At 43.1% G+C, this 20,125-nt stretch overlaps 1 protein-coding gene across 3 annotated transcripts in view; it reads right to left on the reverse strand.

The window, feature by feature from the left end:
- sptbn4b (spectrin, beta, non-erythrocytic 4b) overlaps positions 1-20,125 on the reverse strand; it is an 85,549-nt gene that overhangs the window by 63,415 nt on the left and 2,009 nt on the right. For all 3 annotated transcript variants that reach the window (XM_084351191.1, XM_084351190.1, XM_084351189.1), the window contains exons 2-4: positions 2,038-2,195; positions 1,662-1,813; positions 981-1,154 (exon numbers count right to left, since the gene is read on the reverse strand). In XM_084351191.1, the coding sequence (XP_084207317.1) occupies positions 981-1,154; positions 1,662-1,813; positions 2,038-2,182 (471 nt within the window). In that variant the 5' untranslated portion in view covers positions 2,183-2,195. The remainder of the gene's footprint in view (positions 1-980; positions 1,155-1,661; positions 1,814-2,037; positions 2,196-20,125) is intronic.

Consider the following 20,125-nt stretch of genomic DNA (forward strand, 5'->3'; position numbering starts at 1 on the left):
CTATCTGTGGTTCACATTTTTTTAATCAAAAGCCATTTAATGTATTTATGTTCTTTAATCACATCTTATATGTAGTGTAGTCTGCCATTCCACACACCAGGGACTCACAGGAAACAATATACAGTGTCAAGTAATCCAGCTCTCACTCTCCTGCTGCCACATCAGAGCAATAAGTTACTGCTGATGCATTTCCTTCTGCTGCTGCTTCAGATTAAAAGTGTTTGACTGGCAAATCAAAGGTTCTGGTGGCTTTTTTTTTGTAAAACAGACACAAGAAATGCAATATTTGTCACAGAGGTTATAGCAGACTGCAATTTATCAAAAAATACATCTGTCAACCTAAAAAATACTTTTTCAGCTTCAGGATTTTTTGACAGAGAATCAGTTTTAAATATTCCATGGATTAATGCAATAACAATGATGAGATACAGTGAGCTGTCAGATAAAGAGCTTCATGCAACAAGCTGCACACCTTAGACTCGTCAGCAAGGTCACCAATTTTACCATGTCCTCCAGTTGTGTGAAAAACTCCTCACACCATGCAATTATTTTTGACTGACTATGACAACTTGAGTTTTTTATGGTTGCACTGTAAACAGATACACCAGCTGCTCCACTGTTGTATTTCTGACAAACTAGCTTCTCAAGGAGTGTCTGCCGCAGTATTAAAACTCACTTGCCACAGATGTCGCCAAATCAACGAGGACTCAAATCTTAAGCATCATTTATTGTTAATAATATTTAAAAATTTCCTCAGTGTTGATACTGAAAACTGATAAAAAAAAAGTAATCTATAACACTTTAGAAATCAGAGAAAACCACAATCATGTTTTGCTCACTGCCAAAGAAAATGATGACTCCACTAGATGTGACACTCCAACAGGTGACTCCCACACCGAGCCACTACAACACAGAGCTGTGATAAAATGTCATACAATATTTTAACACTACATCTGTGTTTTATAACTGTTTGTGTTTACCTGGAAGCGTAGGATGATGGTCCACATAAGGCCCAAGGTGAGGCGGTGGTTTCCATCCACAATATCATGGGAACCAACATTTTCCAGGTGGACCCTCTGTTCTTTAAGAAACTGGAGGGCTTTGTCAACGTTCTCCAGGCAGTGGATCCGCATACGACCCCGTGTAGGCCTCGGCTGAGGGGAAATTGAAAGGATTGACTACTATTTTTGACATTAAAGCCCTTATTAATAAAATACACCACGCAGCTTTGTGTAGCATGATTATACATTACTATAATTATCATAAACAAAAGAACATTTTGAAACATATGCAGCCATCAGTTTGCATTTTACTGTACTTCAAGTTTAAACATGAACATCCAGTTCCACTTTGTACACTACTGTAGAAAAATGTGCTCCGGAGGAAAGATTTTCTCTGAAAATCAATTCAAATCCTAACTCTATAAAATGACTAAATATCTGTAACATACAAACCTTCACCTTTTTAGTGAAGCAGCAACTAACGTTTAATGACTAGCTCTGTAGTCAGTTAGCTCGGTAACATGGCAAATTTTACAAAAATCTAATAATGTTCAAAAAGTGTTCAAACAGCACTATTAACACTTCACATCCTATGGAACAATGAGGAGAAATGATACAAAGCCCATTATAATTTGCTATTATCTGCATGTGTGTTCTCACCAGCAGCTCTCCACTGAGGACCTCCAGCAGTCTGGTGAGCATGTATCCATCCCTCAGGTCGTTGTACAGGTCAGATATGCGACAGGACACTCTGGACAGATGGGAGTTAACCCACTTGGTAAAAGTCTTCTTCTGCACCGCATCACGTTCATCTGAAGAAAATAGAAAAATCAGCTTTACATAAAAGGGAAGGGGAATTGGAAGAACAATCTAGCTCCTGATGAAACACATCGCTTTCTCTCGAATGAGACGAGACATTAAATCAAACATTATCCTAAACAACATCAGTTAACTCTTGCAGTAAATCAAATTGCTTTTACAGCATCTACTGATGCAAGTGCCGGTGTGAGAAAGAACGTGTATTGTGACCTCTGACCTGCCAAGGCCTTGATGCGGGAGCACTCGAACAGCTTGGAGCTGGTACACTCCGTCTCCCAGAACCCCGAGCCGATTGGTCGGTTGTTGTTGTTGAGCTGGCGCTGGGCTTCCGCGTTGTCCAGGTCTGGGGAGGCATTAGCCATCGCGCCCGACGCCCTGAAACATACACACATATTAATGACTCACACCATGAAGACCAACATGCACATGTATGTAAAGACATCACACATGTACTGTACATTCACACACACTCATGCAAAGGGCAGCGAGAAAGGTGATGCAGACAGGTGCAATCATTGCTTTTGTGTTCTTGTCCGATGTAACCATCAAACACATCCTGACATGTGAATGGCAGATCACACTTCATAATTAAACTCTAACTTCACACACCTCATCTCACATCTTTAACCCCTATTTAGCCACAGACGTTTACCGAAACAAATTCTGATTCACACGGGGAACATATGAAACTACAAGTCACTACAACGCTCCCAGTTTATTTAGGAGTGTTTAGAAGACTTGCAAGTCCATAAACTCCATAAATAACAGTTTCTTTCCATTCATGAAAGATGCAGCACCTGTCTTTGGTATCAGAGCATTTTACAGAAGAGAAGCTCAAAATAAAATCTCTCTGATGATTCAAAGGATGGTGGGAGACAGGGAGTAGAAATTATTTGGCTCTCTCATCTCTCCTGTCTCTCCCGCTGACAGCTGGAAACCAGAGGATAAAAATAACTTCTAAACTTCACCATGAAATCACACAACACAGGGTTAGAGGTAAGGAAGAGAAATGCTCAAAACATCAGAATGATAATGAAAAGACTCAGAATCAGTTAAATTTTCTGATATTTATCAATATCAGTAGTAGTAATTTGAAGAAATCCAAACAACCTCAGACTAAAAGTTTCTCCTAACTGTCGGAGATAGATGAAACTCTGAAGGATAAAGGGCATGTCAGTGTAACCTTTAGGACTTAAGGAAGAATTTGGGAATTTTATGATCCAAGAGAAACAAACACAAGTATTTTAGCGCTAAAAGTAGCATCTAAATCAGAGATAAGTGGTAAGCATTACGACCTGCTCACAGTCATTAATGTGCTGCTGGTAATGTGCTTCATACTGAAAATAGTTCTGTGCTTGTTGTATAAAAGGCTTTTATTTTGAAGGGAGAGCATAGCCCCTCCTTCCTGCTGCCACGGGCAGTGACGACAGTACAGAGTGAAGACGTCAGGAAAACAATAGTTTTCAGCCATGTTGACGGACCTTTTTACCTTTTTTCCTGTTGAGAGTTATGCACCTGAGAGACCTGAAACTTACCTGTGTTTCTGACGTGTGTTTTTGGAGATGTGCTTTGTGTTGACACTCCGGGTATAAGTGAATGAAGAAACTGTGTGTGCATGTACACCTGAGTGTCAGAATAAAGCACCACTGCATTGAAGAGACGCCGGCCTCCCCTCCTTCTTGTGTCCTGACCGACACACCATCTTGGATGCTGTAATTAACCTAAACGAATCAGCTGTAGATCCCTACCTCTCTTACATTGGTCCTTCGAGCCGGATACAGCATTCAAGATGCTGTCAGATGAAGAGCTCCTCGCTGATGTGAGACCCAGGCGTCGGACACGTCGACCTGCCAGGCTCCAGGATTATGATGTGGACTACATGAGAGATCATCCTCGAGACTCATCACAGTGGCGACCGCCACCCTCCTCCCCTCCCCCAGAGCAGGCTGCCTTCCTCCCTCAGTATGGTCCAGTTAATCTGAGTCAACTCCACTCACCTCAGCCTCCCTTTGGTGGCTCCCCTTGGGATGCTGCTCACTACGAGACACCTCAGCTAGCCCCAGGTCACCTCCAGAGGAGAAACCATACAGAGATCCTACCTGGAGCTCCCACCTCATCCCAGTGGAGCTCTTACAGAGACCCCTCCCTCTATCCTGACATCCGAGCCATCCAGGAAGAGAACGTGAAGCTGCTACAATCCCAACAGATTTTTCAGTCTACCTTAAAGGAACTTAACGAGGCACGGAAGGAAATGAAGGAGCTAATTGATGTAGCCCGCTCATTGAGGGAGGATATGGAACGACCGATTGGATCAGCTTCAAGTCACAGCAGCTACAGACCTCTAAGAGCCAGTGCTGCAACATCCCAGCCCAATCCAATTCCACTACAGTCGGAGGAAGAAGCTGAGGAGGACTGGCCTGCTCCTCCACCCTGGCCTGAACCTGAGGATAACCTGCCGACGGGCATGAGTGGTCTCAACCTCGGGCAAAAGGACACACATCCGAACCACCCTCCTCACAGTTCCCCAAATCAAGCCCAGTCAACCTATAAGACCCCTACATTCGCCTCATTACCTCATCAGTTCACCCATTCTACCCCCTATAACCCGGCCCTGCCTCATTCCCTGGTGCAGCCCTCTCAGTCACCCTCTTACCCTGCTCCTGTCTCCACAGGCTCAAGACCCCCAGTGTTGCTACAAGCAGCACCTCCCCCAGCAGCCACTAGGACGACGCCCAGCTCACTCCCCACTAACCACCATGTACAGGCTCCTGTGTCAGAACTCGTGTATCGAGGCCCCAAACCTACAATCCCCAAGCTCATTCAGCCAGACCCCAGTGAGTTCGCTAGACTCCGCCTTGCTTTGGAGAATCTACTCCCCCCAGACTCTACAGAACTCTTCAGGTACCAGATCCTTGTGGATCACTTGAAGTTGGAGGAAGCTAAGCTAATAGCTGATGCTTATTTAAATTCTCCCACCCCCTACACCGACACCATGAGAGCTCTGTATGACAGATTTGGCCAGCCTCATCAGCTAGCTTTAAAGAAGATAGCTAGTGTCCTAGAAGCCCCTGAAATCAGACGTGGTGACTCTGCAGCATTTCAGAGGTTCTCTCTACAGATTCAATCCTTAGTGGGTTTACTCAAGACCTTAGGCCCAGAGGGAGAGATTGAACTCAACTGCGGCTCCCATGTAGCTCGTCTCCTGACCAAGCTTCCAGCGGAACAGAGAGCTGACTTCCGTCGCCATCAGTTCAAGCAGCCTGGGACCTCACACACCCTGCATGATCTGTCAGAATGGCTCAGCTACGAGTCCTGGTGCCTGAGCTTTGACAGCCAAGTCAGTACAAGAACCAACAGAGAAAGACAGCCTCCTAGGCCTGATACTCGTCCTGGGAAACACATGGTGACGGTCCTACACGGCCTTGGAGAACCTTCTGGGGAGGTTTCTGCACCGAAACCAAGTTCTGGGCAGAGGAAACCTATGGGGAAAGCCTATTGTGCCTATTGTCAGAGTGTTGAACATTACCTTAGTCAGTGCAGAGAGGTCGCCAAACTCTCTAAAGAGCAGCTCAAAGAGTGGATTCAAGTTAACAAGCGGTGCTGGCGCTGTGCGCGGAACCACCAAGCAGCTCAGTGCACGCTGAAGAAACCCTGCAGCCTTTGCCAGGGGAAACACCTCCTAGCCCTTCATGAGATAAACCTGAGGCCCGAGAGAAGCAATAAGGAGGCTGCAGGGAAGGAAGAGAGCTGCCTCACTAGCTCTGCCTCTGACTCCCTCTACCTCGACCGACCTGGAGTCAGTAATCGGGTCATGTTAAAGGTCGTTCCGGTGCTTCTACATCACAAAGGGCGTAGTCTCAGCACCTTCGCTCTGCTGGATGATGGTTCAGAGCGGTCCATGCTGTTACCAGCTGCGGCCCAATCACTGGGAATAAAGGGGGCCCCGGAAGATCTTCCCCTGCGGACGGTCCGGCAGGACATCCAGGTGCTCCATGGACATAAGATATCCTTTCATTTGTCTCCAGCTGCGAACCCTAAGGTCAGTTATAAGATCGACGGTGCCTTCACGGCTGGTCGCCTCAGCTTAGCCCAGCATACTTACCCCATAGAGCAACTCCAGAAGAAGTATAAACACCTCTGTGGCCTTCCCATACCTGCCTTGAAGGATGCCAAGCCATCGCTCCTTCTCGGCTCTGATCAGTCACATCTCATAACACCTGTGGAACCAGTCAGACTTGGACCGCCTGGTGGCCCTGCAGCAGTCCACACCCGGTTGGGATGGACCCTCCAAGGTCCTGTCCGTTCCATGGGGCGGCCAGCTGACTCGGTGCAGTGTCTCTTTACCTCCCTCTCCCCGCAGATGGATGAGCTGTATCGCCATGTCGAGAGGCTCTGGCAGATAGACACTGTACTTCACCGACCAGAAAGAGAAGTGACTCGGTCAAAACAGGACCAACAAGCAGTTGCATTGTTGGACACCAAGACAGTCCGCACCGAGGTCGATGGAGTAAGGAGGTACGCTACACCACTGCTACGGCACACAGCCATGCCTCCATTGCAGGCACCTAAGGAGTCAGTTATGGCTCTTCTGCGGAGTACGGAGCGGCGGCTCCTAAAAGATCCTGAGCGGGCAGAGATTTACCGAGCCGAGATGCAGAAGCTCATTGGAGCAGGAGCGGTGCAAGAGGTAACCGAAGAGGAACCCCCTGAAGAGTGTTGGTACATTCCCCATCACCTGGTTGCTCACAATGGGAAGAATCGGCTCGTCTTTAACTGCTCCCACCAATACCTTGGGCAAACTTTAAACCAGTACTTACTGCCTGGCCCCACCCTTGGAGCTTCCTTGGTGGGCGTCTTACTGAGGTTCCGGGAACATCCCATCACAGTAAGTGGAGACATCAAAGGGATGTTCCATCAGGTCTGCCTCCTTCCTGAAGATCGCCCTCTACTGAGGTTCCTGTGGCGTGACCTGAAAGTGGAGGAGCCACCAAGAGTATATGAATGGCAGGTCCTGCCCTTCGGTACAACCAGTAGCCCCTGTTGTGCTACGTATGCACTGCAGCGCCATGTTACCGATCATTGTCAGCCTGAAGACATCCTGAGGTTCTCCGTCGACCACTGTTTTTACGTCGATAACTGTCTTCAGAGTGTGCGTACACCAGCCGAAGCCAAGCTGCTGGTGGATCGCCTTAGAGATCTTCTGTCTTCAGCAGGCTTTGAGCTGCGACAGTGGGCCTGCAATGAGCCAAGTGTCCTGGATCACCTGCCACAAGAGGCCCGATCACAGAGCCTAGACCTGTGGTTGGCACAAGACAAGGCCAACCCTCAAGAATCCACCCTGGGTCTCAGTTGGAACTGGGAGAGAGACTCCTTAAGCTACAAGCACAGGCCGGTGTCCTACGATGCTCCGACCCTGAGGAACATCTACAAGGTCCTAGCTTCGCAATATGACCCCTTAGGTTACCTGTTGCCTTTCTCCACCAGGGCAAAGCTCATAATCCGGCAACTGTGGGATAAGCAGCGCGGTTGGGATGACCCGAACTTACCTGCAGCTCTGCTACAAGCCTGGTCCAACTGGGAGGATGAGCTGAAGTTCTTACCTCTCCTTAACTTCTCTCGAGCATACGTGCCCACAGACCTTGACCTCGAGGCTGTCACTCACGAGGTGCACATCTTTGCTGACGCTTCAGAACAGGCTTACGGGGCTGTGGCCTACCTGAGGACAAAGACGAAAGAGGGCCATATTCATCTGTCCTTCATCCTCGCTCGTTCCAGAGTAGCCCCCAAACGGGTGCATTCCATCCCACGCTTGGAACTGTGTGCCGCTCTTGTAGCAGCGCAACTCGCCAGTCTCCTCACCAAGGAACTCACGTTGGATGTGGCTCACATCACTCTGTGGTCTGACTCTACCACGGTGCTTACATGGCTCCATTCCCAGTCCTGCCGCTTCAAGGTGTTCGTTGGGGCAAGAGTAGCAGAAATACAGGACCTGACGGAGAACTGCACCTGGCGCTATGTGGACTCAGACCAAAATCCTGCCGATGACCTGACTAGAGGTAAAGCACTAGAAGAGCTCAAAGATCCTAACAGGTGGTCACAGGGCCCTCCCTTCCTGCTGCAAAGCCCAGACAGCTGGCCACAAAGGCCCAATGCTGAACCCCCCGAGGATCACGCCGAGCTTCGAAAGACTGCCTTCTGTGGAGTTACAGTCACCTCACCTACTGACTGTGGTCCAGATGATAAAGGTTACAGTTCCTGGCAAGAACTCATGGATGACACTGTCAAAGAGCTCCAGAAAACGGCCCCCTCTAGTTCCCCACCCACAGCGGAGGAATATCAGCAGGCCGAAACCGAAGTCCTACAGCGAGCTCAGAAACAGTCCTTTCCTGAGGAACACAAGCTCCTTGCTGCAGGGAAATCAGTGTCACCTTCAAGTCGCCTACTCACCTTGGCACCTGTCCTCGACCAGACCTCTGGCCTAATAAGAGTCGGTGGACGGCTCAGACGGTTGGAAGATGTAGACGTCCCCCTACATCCGGTTGTCCTTGATGCCGCTCATCCAGTGACACATCTCCTCATCCAGAAGTATGACAGTGATCTGCATCACCCAGGTCCCGAGCGAGTTTTTTCAGAGCTGCGGAGATCATTCTGGATTATCCGAGGGCGAGAGGCAGTCCGTAAGCATCAGCGGGCCTGCGCTGAGTGTCAACGGTGGAGAGGCCGGCCTTCGATTCCCAGGATGGCTGATCTTCCCGATGCTCGCCTCAGATTACACAAACCCCCCTTCTACTCCACTGGCGTGGATTGTTTTGGACCCATGATGGTAAAAGTAGGCAGACGTCAAGAGAAACGCTGGGGAATCATCTTTAAGTGTTTAACGACCAGAGCTGTACATCTGGATCTCCTTAAGAACATGGATTCTGATGCCTATTTGATGGCATTGAGGCGGTTTATCACCAGAAGAGGGACTCCTGCTGAACTGTGGTCAGACCAAGGGACCAATTTCAAAGGAGCCGAACGAGAACTCAGGGAAGCCTTCGAGAACATGGTTCCAACGTTGCAGCAGCGGCTTGCCCGTCAGAAGATCAAGTTCCACTTCAACCCTCCTGCTGCTCCCCATTTCGGTGGGGTATGGGAGCGGGAAGTTCGGTCAGTCAAGTCAGCACTTTACACGTGTGTCGGATCACAATCAGTTCCTGAAGAGGTGCTACTCACCGTGCTCCTGGAAGTTGAGGCCATCCTCAACTCAAAACCACTAGGCTATGTATCAGCTGACATAGCTGACATTGATCCTGTGACACCAAACAGTTTGCTCATGGGGCGGCCGGATGGTTCGCTCCCTCAGGTGGTGTACCCAGAGACTGAGATTCTGAGCCGCAGGCGCTGGCGACATTCCCAGGTCCTGGCGGACCAATTCTGGTCCAGGTTCATTAGGGAATACCTACCTGGTCTTCAAACGAGACAGAAATGGCAGTCCTCTCCTCCTGATCTGCAAGACGAGGCAGTCATCATGTTGGTGGAACCACAGCTACCACGGTCCCAGTGGCCAGTTGGGCGTGTGGTCAAGGTCCATCGCAGTGATGATGGTTGTGTTAGATCAGCTGATGTCAACATTAAAGGTCACATCTTCACACGGCCAGTAGCCCGGCTGGTGATGTTACCAGCTCTCCCACCTGGAGAGGAAGATCCTCCTCCAACTTCTAGACCCTCTAAGACGGACTGAGCCTTTTATTTGGCGCAAATGTGCCATGCACATTTGGGGGCGGCTGTATAAAAGGCTTTTATTTTGAAGGGAGAGCATAGCCCCTCCTTCCTGCTGCCACGGGCAGTGACGACAGTACAGAGTGAAGACGTCAGGAAAACAATAGTTTTCAGCCATGTTGACGGACCTTTTTACCTTTTTTCCTGTTGAGAGTTATGCACCTGAGAGACCTGAAACTTACCTGTGTTTCTGACGTGTGTTTTTGGAGATGTGCTTTGTGTTGACACTCCGGGTATAAGTGAATGAAGAAACTGTGTGTGCATGTACACGTGAGTGTCAGAATAAAGCACCACTGCATTGAAGAGACGCCGGCCTCCCCTCCTTCTTGTGTCCTGACCGACACACCATCTTGGATGCTGTAATTAACCTAAACGAATCAGCTGTAGATCCCTACCTCTCTTACACTTGTCAAGATTTAAAATCTTGATTTAAAATCTTGACAGGCTTCTTTCAGTTTGTCAAAATTAAAAAATGTATTTTCCATTATTCAATGTAATTCACTTATCACTGTGCTTTAACAAGTCTGATCTCAAGTAATTTAATCCAAAAGCATTTGTCATTTATTTCAAATATTTAAACTCTATCAGAGTGCCTGCTTATTTCTGGACTGAACCAACTTGTTTTAAGATATCTTTTTTAACCTAAAAATATCTTGCTACATGGGAAGATAATTTGACTATTATTTAGTCATTTTATCCTTGAATTCTGTATTTTGACTTCTGTTTGTCTGGTCATTGTATGTAGATGGTAACTATAGTTTGCAAACTAGAGTGACAGATGTTGTTAAGCATCAAATACTAATACTCATAGTGTGCAAAGCAGTGTGGACATTGGAAAGGCAGTTTATGCTGCAGGAGCAGTTTGAGAGAAACCTCTGAGAACATTTTGATACCATTTACCCCACAGCAAAAGCTCAGTATCAGAATCCACTGAAACAGAAGTGAATTCTAGCTGACCACAGGCACTATCTGTTCTCAGTGATGGATGACAATTTTAGGACAACTTTAAGGCCTCGATTGCATTTATGTCGAACACTGAAAACAGACACATTAGATGTTTGTCAGTCCTAATAGGTCAAGGTCGTAAAAATATCTATTATCTGAGTCCTGATGAATACACTGTCATATTAGTTTTTAACCTGCTCCTCCCCCATCTTTCATTGTGTTCACACACAAGATGGATGGATAGAAAATACATGCAATGGCTTCTCCTGGTAAAGAGCAGATGTGCCCAAAGGACATAAAACCTACCATTTGGTTCTCCAAAGTTGCTTACAATGCTGCATATAAAGTGCAACTGCATTTAAGATTTTTTATTATTATGTGAATGACTGACTTATTATTTATGATGTAAAATATTAAAAGTTAAAGTGTGATTGAGGGTTTCGCTTTCATTTTGTTCCTTGACCTTTTTGCTGTAACTCTCTATGTCTTCCCCTCATCCCACCACTTTTCTGGCCTCTCCCTCCCTCTCCCCTGCAACAAAAGCCCAAGCTCACAGTTGTCACTATACCTAAACCACTAGAAAACTACGTAGCCATATCGAGTAAATGTCAGCCTGCCCTGCAAGACAGAGAGAGGAGGGGTATTTGTGCACTTGGCTGTTCTCCCTGGAGAGAATAACAGCAAAACATTACAGTGATTTGTATCTGGTGATGAAGCAGACAGAGGACTGCTCAGAACTCAACAGAAGTGAAACCTACAGATATCAGTTGAATTTAAAGGTAATCTGAATTAATATATTGACAACTAAGAGCTGTTTGCAGCCATGAAAATGTGCCATTCTAATAAGCAAACAAATCAGTTTAACATGGAAAAACAATAATGTAATTAGTGCTGCAATATAAATATTTTTCATTCAAGAATAATCTGCCAATTACTTTCTCAATTAATCTCTGACAGAAAATAGTCACAAAAAAACAAAAAGAAAATGTCCAAGAGCCCAAAATATTCAAATGTCTTTTTTTGTCAAACAAACCCTCAAAGACCAAAGCTGGATCAGTGGATGTTTGCCATTCCCTTGTTTTGCTTCAAATGACTCAAGCAATGAATCAATTGGCTTAACAAAATTAATTTTCTATAAACTCTATTTATAAAGCACCTTTTAAGCATTCAATAAATTAAGCTCAAGGTACTTCACATAACAAAAGAAGATAAGAGCAGCTGTGATTTCAGTTCATTTCTTAAACAAATTATTTATGTTATTAACAAAAAAACAAAACAAAACAGTGTTTTCTGGTGATAATCCCATAAAATATGGTGCTGTGTGATTGACTGTTTGTATAAATTATATTAAGTATAAATATTTAGTGACATTTTTCTTCACCTAGACCAGCTACCACATAAAACATGTTAAAACAGGTTAAAACATTAATCATTTTACATTCTAGTATACACTCATCAATTTTCTTCAGTTTTTTTTTTTTTTTAATTGTGCTTACTAATACATCCTAAATATAATAAAATTTGGACTGCTGGACTTTCACTTAAAAAAGAATATTTATTAAAGTAGTTGCTACGAATAGGCTACAGTCGTTTGCCAGCATTTGCTTCTACAGTATGAAAGCCAAGATCAAGGTTGATTGTATGCAGTCCCACTGTAGACCGAACTAATCGAAACCATGAAGCTAGCAAACGTTCACACAGACACACTACTGCCACAGAGGTCGCAGTACATGGAAAATAAAACAAGGGATGCTGACAGACATTATAAGAGACATTAAGACACAATAAACTAAACAAACGTACCAACACCTATCACTGGATTACAGAGGAGAAACAATAGCTGTACCACAACAGCAAGTCTCCATCAGTCAAACTGCCCCGACTGTCATGTCAGTCAAAATACTACGTGTGTTTGTGGTGTCCTCTGTTCTCCTTGCCGTGATCCTCGCCTAACCTCAACCACCTGGTGTCTTTCAATCAATCATGTGTATTTGTGTGTGTGTGTGTGTGTGTGTGTGTGTGTGCGTGCGTGTGCGTGTATTATCATCACCTTTATTCTAATAACCAGACTCAGCTGTTGAGGAACCAGCCAGCCCCAGGCAAGAGAGTCGATACTATGCCTGACAATCTCTCTCTCTCTCTTTCTCTCTTTCTCTCTCTCTCTCACACACACACACACACACACACACACACACACACACACACACACACACACACACACACACACTTCTGGCTATCCATTTTCTGCTCTATAAGTAACAGCAGCAGTGAGATGTTTCATGCCTTGTCTCCAGAGACTGAACGCAGCCTACAGGAAATATCAGAAGGTGGAGATAAAAACAAAGGAAAATATGACCACACATTGAGCTCACGATGATTTCATCTGCATTCAGACTAGTACGAATGCAGAACCTGCATGTTTTAATGTTAGTAGATTCATTGCTATTTTAGTTGGGATCTCTTTGTCCCACATAAACAGCAGTAGCCGTCACCAAATGCTGTGGTCCATATGAAAGTACCTTAAAGGCATGTTCCAGCAATTTTTGTATTACACCATTTGAGCATTGCTAACCCTCAAAAGAATGGTAAAAATCCGAGGAGCAGGGGCTGAAACGTCTGGACTTTTAGTCTCTAGGATTGGTTAAGATCCAAAAATGCTGGATCCTACTATTTCGTACCAACTCCAGTTTACAACATACGTATGCTTTATGTTTTAAATCTAAAGCCCAAACCAAAACAACCCTAATGACATCAAAACTGTTATTTTTCAGCCTTTAAAAAGCTCTCTCTAGAGCAACAGAAGGCATTAAACAACTGCTGTTACAGGCTAAATAGCGTTCCTTGTGACGAGTAGACTTAACTTGATGTGCAAAGTTGGGAGTACTCCTTTATTTCCTCAAATATGTGATAAATACTTGATTGAATGACTCACTGAGAATATTTAAACCAGTGGCAAACTTCTCTCTAGAAATACAAATTATATATTTATATTTTTCGCAGAAGTTAAGGTTAAAATATTTCTCCTAATAAATCTTTGTCTATGAAGAAAAACATGTTTCTATATAAAAATAATATTGAGGATGCTAAAAAGCTATTTACACATGACTGACAAGTGTCTGCCTACGCGTATGTACTCTTTGTGCTTCAGAATATGAATGGCTGACAAAATGATGTGCTTCATGTTGTCCAACCTAAAAAACGACAAACCTTAGTTTTGGGCTCTGCACACTTTGTCTTTCACACCTATCGCAAATTTAAGGTGGAATCAACTTCAATCATCAGCTGTACTGCAGATTCATTATCAGATAGATTTTACACACATTAGTCGTAGGCAGAAATTACTTTCATAAAGGTTGCAAAAAAGACATCGAAAAGAAAAGAAACATCAGTGTCAAAAATAAAGTGCTGAGTAATGCTGCTGCTCTCATATCAGCCAGTATGGGAAGTTGATCAGTAACTGACACCTAAAACCACAAAGCTGCACTCAAATGCAACTCATAAGATGTCTTCAGTGAATTTGATCGGTGAATATTGTTAATTCAAAATGACGACAGTGCAGTGCAGTATCTTGTTTCACACTACGTTCATTAAATCTGCTGAGATCTGTAAATTCAAAGGACACTCCTCGTGACATTAAAAGAGAATCTTAGCACTAAAAAATAGTTTTCAAACACTAAACCTGAAGCACATAAGTAGGAGGAACAATAGCACGAACAGATGTGGATTAAGTTAAAGCCTAAAAGAGATCTAGTTCTGGTTCTGAAGTTTGTAGAGTTAGACTCCACAGGGTTACAGTTTGTATGTTTCAGTCAGTCCAGGATACAGAGTCTACCGATCCAACACTGAAGGATCAAACGTTTAAACAGCAGCAGTCTCTCTGAACTCTCCATGGAGCTGAGAGAAAGAGCAGGAATCACTTTGTATGTGTGTGTGTATGTGTGTGTGTGTGTGTGTGTATGTGTATGTGTGTGTGTGTGGCTGTGTGTATGTGTATGTGTATGTATGAGTATGTGCTTGTGTTTGCCAAACATACAAGTCACCAAACTCACTTCTCAAACACGCAATTTCCTGATGTTCTGGACAAAAGCTGGAATAAACTGTTTTGCATCGCATGTAATGTTGTGGTGGAACAATTTCATTCCCAGAAACGGCTAAAAACACTACAAGGCATGTCACAATTTTTGAGAACACCTGCTGTAAAATCACACATTTAAGGCTGCAACAGATTTTTTAAAAAGAACCTGAATAATTGATTAATCAGCAGATTAATCAATAATTGTTGCAGTCCTAAAAACATATGATGAGCAGAATAGTTTACATGTAGGAGGAACCAGTCCCACCCACACTGTCTGACTGACAGTCCAACTCTAGTAAAGAAAGGACAGCAATAATGAGCACTTTGTACCACGAATGTGTTTCTATCGCTCATGTTTAGGACAGAATCTAGATCATCTGAGGCAACTCTGTTTTTATCCAGGTAGACCCGAACCATAACCTCACCATGGTTTATAGGACAGCATCTAAAAAGAAATGTTCTATATTCAGAGTGGCCATCTTTGTTTTTTTCCCCAGGGGGTTAGAGTCTGTTTGTGCGAGTCTACTTCAGCACTGTCACAGCTCTTTCAGCAGTTATTCTTTTTACTTTGAAGTTTCATGAGCCAGACTCTTACCTGTCTGTTTTAGTGACACAGTTGTAAGCTGTGAGACTGCAGTTCAGACTTCCTTGTACATTACTGTGTTTTATGATAGACGTAGTCTTACAGTAAGATTTTAAACATAAACTTTTGAATTACACAGCATGATTTTAGGGCTGCAACTTGTAATTCTCATTATCCATTCATCTCTCAATTATGTGTTCATTTAACTAATTCATTGTTTCGTCTATATACATCAGAAAATAGTGTTGAACCAACAGTCCGAAACCCAAAGACATTCAATAATTATAAATGACATGAAAGAAGAGAAAAGCAACAAATTCTTACATATGAGAGGGAGGAACCAGAGAATATTTGGCATTTTTTGCATGATAAATTATTTAAACAATAAATAATCGATTATAAAAATTACCACAGATTAATTTTCTATTGATTTACTATTCAATCAGTGACCTAGTAGTGTCAGCACTATTGTATATGTGTGTGCGTGTGTGTGCGCGCGTGTGTGTGCAGTTAGTCGTTATGCTTTCTCCTCTAAACCACTCAGTGTTATTATTGCCCCCTCTCCACAGCTACGCTGTCGCTGTTGGTAACCACAATAAATCACGTTACACCAATGGTGTAATGAAAGCGTCAGCCCCCCACCTCCCTGCTCTCTCCTTTTATTATCCTTCACACTTTTCCAACTGTCCTCTCCCTCTATTCCCACTCATCCCTCTGTCCTAACCTCCGGTCCTCTCGGTCTGGCCTCTGCAACTTCTGTTTTCGCTATTAGCATTTGGCATGATGCCTTGATACTACCAAAGACTGACAGTACTCTAATCTTTTCAGTACATGGGATGCCAAACATCAGGCGCCCTTGAAACAAGCACTTAACCCCCAAATACTGCAGTGAAGCTGTGCAGTCGCCAACACTAGTGTATTCAGTGGCCAAAGACTGCTGGTACTGAGCAGCGGTGTGTAAACTGTGACGATGAAGCAGGAAGGTGCTGAAAATGGAGCAAATGTACCTTGTTGGCTTGTTTTGGAGGAATATCTACTTTTTTCATATCTAAAGAATTTGGAAAAGTCCCATCATGTCATGCATCTTCAAAAAGTGTACGGAAGAAAAAACATATTTGCTAAAACTTTAAGCCATAAGCCCATTTTTTTAGGTTTTAGCAATTACTGAGTTTGGAGTAGTTAAGAAAATATGTCATGGTCTAGAATTGAATATGTGTGTCAGTGATCTTGTGCTGCTCTGAGAGGAAAAAGACTCATAAACTACTTGCAACCCCAGCCAAGTGAGCCCAGATCTGCTCTCTCATTAGGCCCTTTTCAAGCTGCAAGAACAAGCTGCAAGAAATGTTGACGAATTTCACCAAGATTTGTATCATTACAACGTGAGCTGAATATGAAAATGAACAACAGTAAACTCCCCTCCATGTGCCTGCACCCAGAGCTCCCTGCTCGCAACAAAAGTCCATTGGGTGACATCTTTGGCGTCCTGCGGCTGACTTTTGTTGGCTCTTCAAACTACAAATTGTACTACCACAAATTTTTATGCCTGCATCCATCAACACAAAGAGTATAGAAGAGGATTGAGAGAGACAGCCCTCTCTCTCTCCCTCAAGCTCAGATCAAACTATCATCTAGGCAGTGCTGATGAATTATAAACCAAGATTCTCGCCTAAACTGTTTTCAGAAACATATTCTAGTTTCATCTGGAATAAAACAGTTTGTTAGAAGGACATGGGCACCATATTGTTTTCCATTGTATATGTTGAAAATGTATTTATCTATTATGTATTAATGATTTATTAAGCAATTGTTTGTTGTAAAGTTGCAACTGATATTTGTAATACTGGAAACTTTTTAATACTATAAATTTACATTTTATTAATGCTGGTTATTATAAAGTATGAAACAAATGCCCATGTTCCAACTACAGTTGTTTTAACCTTGAACTGGAACTCAGCACAAACAGGAAATTCACCTAAACATGATTGAAAATGTACAAATTCCCCACTTTTTCCTTAAACATTCAAGCCACATATCTACATCAGATCCTGTGTGCCTTACTATGATAAATTCTTCAGATGTGATAATGATTTAAATTATGATGTCTTTGTCTTGTTTTTTTTTTTTTTCCTCTGATCATATTGCTGCAGTGATGATCCAAGAATAGCCTAATGCAGATAACCGATGTCTGACTGTCCATCACTGTTGATGTAGAGGTTAGATTTAGAGAGAGAGAGAGACTGAGTGAGCAAGAGAGGCAGGCATTCATAATCAAGAGAGTAGAGTAGAGGAGTCCTGTAGCAAAGGAAGCTAGCCTATATAAAGTGAGAAAAACAGAGGTTGACATTATAGAAGAGAGACGTTACAGAGAAACAGAAAGGCTGACGTGGAAGTGAAGAGTTGAAATGGAAAGAATTAGGGAAAAAGAAAGAAATCGAAGGAGCAAGAGAGACAGGAGAGCATATCACCAGAAAGATGAAGAAAGCCAGAGAAGGAAAGAGAGAGACAGCTGCCAGTGTTAATCAGTCAGTGGCAGCAGCTCTGTGTCTCTGTTTCTCTCAGGCTTAATGGGGACCAGACCCTCAGTGTACTTTCCCCCTATATAAACAGACACACACAAAACACGCACACACACACACACACCAGTCTTCATCAATATTGTCACATGCAGATCAAAAAGTCTGGGGGACATTTCTGATGACCTCTGCTATCTATCTGTGCATCTGCCTGTGGATAAGTGTTAGGCACATGCTCAGCTTCGGATGTAATGATCAGGTATCTACTGAATTCACTCAGAGTCTGAGGCAAGTTAACAAAACAACATTATTCTGATACATTTAAATACCTTATAGAAATAAATTGAGCATATACCTACTTGTTAAATACATATTTTGTAAAGATGTCGAAGTATTGACATAGTACAAGATGCACAATACCCTGTTGTCCTTTTATGGTATATCAGTATGAGCAGCTTACAATTTATAAACTAATGTTACTAAAATCAATTTCTGTATATACTTACGAGTGATTAATAGTTTAATAATTAATAGAGCGTGAAGATAATATTATTTATGAGGAGTTAACTAGTGTACTATGCAGGATTTTCCTAAAAATGTAGATGCCAATAACAGTGCACAGGTGAGGTTGGGACTTTGAAACAAGGTCACGACCACGTGCCAGACCGCAGGCAGCACCCACCAAGAGGAAGCCGAAAAAACGCAAATATAGGGAGAAGAGACGGCAAGTGAACAAAGCTTGTTCCCAAACAAGAGAACATCTGGGTTTGGATGAAGAGCATCACGGAGATGGTCGGCTTTCTGTTAGGCAGGTTAGCTTAGTTAGTTTGCTAAAGTGTTGGCTTTTCCATTACAACAAATGTAACGTTCCTAAACTAGTAGCTTGCAGAGGGTGTTACTATGCTACATGTAGTGATAAATTCTTGTGAAACACCGCCTAGCATGATGGAGTACACTTTTGTCTTCAGTTTTGCTGTGCATCTATGCTTCTGCTCTGACTATTCATCTCACTATTTGAGCCGTGCCAATTATGGCTGATCTGTCAACAAGAAAGCAGCAAAAAACTGTTGAAATTTAGATGTAGCCATTAGCCCAAAGAATAAAATGTACATTGAATGCCCTGCAGTGCTGCCATTAGCATGCCAACTGAATACCACACAGAATTTTACAACCTTTTGGAAAACTTCAGACATTTGTATTTATTCTGATGGCATGAGTTCCCCTATGACAACCTAAACTAACCTGAAATGTAACCGATATTCTGACCCAAATCTAACCAATAGAATCTATCATAAACTTTATCCAGAATGATCTCACTTTCCAAAAATATCTGAAACCTAGATTGTTCTTACAGGGATGAATGCTCTCTCTCTCTCTCTCTCTCTCTCTCTCCCCTCTTTCACATTCACACTGGATCCTTCACTGTGACGTCACGCAGTACGCACTTTACACACTGCACTGAGTCACTTCCACTCATTTCACCTCAGCAGAGTGAAACAACATCTGCAAGCAGGAGCTGCAGCCGACGCCCAGCTCTGACTCTTGCAGAGTCTGCAAGACCACGAGTCTTAATCAAAACAGTCACCTTGTGGTCCGATAAACAGCAGAGCAGCAGCAGAGAGCTTCAGTGTCCCAGAGAGGCTGTCTATCACCAGGACAGGACAGGATGACAACAAGAAGGGTGACAAAAAGAACTTCATCTTGTAACAGAGCTGGGCAATATGTTGTAAAGTGAGATACACCAATAAATAATTTGATATACCATTTTTTTTCTAAATGTTGACCTCAATAATCTGGTAATATGTATATACATGTCTATATACAGATTTTGTATGTATGTACAGTATACACTATAGTATAATATAAAGCAATGTAAAAGTTACTATAATTGCTATACTCTTAGTATTATTTATATAATTAGCACCAGACATAGTAACATATTTTACAGCATTAATATGTGGACAGTTTTAATTTCTTTTGAGGACAAGGAGTAAATGTTTGGCATGTCACTTTAATTACGTTATTGTCAGAATTTTGCCTGTTAAGGAATTAAATACTATACCCCTGTCCCAAATGTGTAAATGCAATTTTTTGCTAAAAGGTCCCAAAAGTAATTTTAATTATTGTTTTGGTTGTATGGTTTTATATTTTAATATTTTTTTTCCAAATTCCAACCCAAATGTCTGAATACTTTAAAGACTTAGTCTTACCTGCTTTCAGTCAAAGGTCACTGCTGTTTTTCATTGTTATGCTATTAAATCATCATTATATCAGTGGCATAAAATGGTCTTAAAATAACAGTATTACTCAATATCATTGATTGCACTTATTTCTATCAGGGTTTTCCATGCCATAATATGGCTAAGGTTCAGCACCCAAACTGTTTTGGGCCCCACCTAAGCCGAATAATGTATAACCAATGTGGAGA

Source organism: Pagrus pagrus (assembly GCF_965226575.1).
Source record: "Pagrus pagrus genome assembly, chromosome: 4".
In the NCBI taxonomy this organism is placed as follows: domain Eukaryota; kingdom Metazoa; phylum Chordata; class Actinopteri; order Spariformes; family Sparidae; genus Pagrus; species Pagrus pagrus.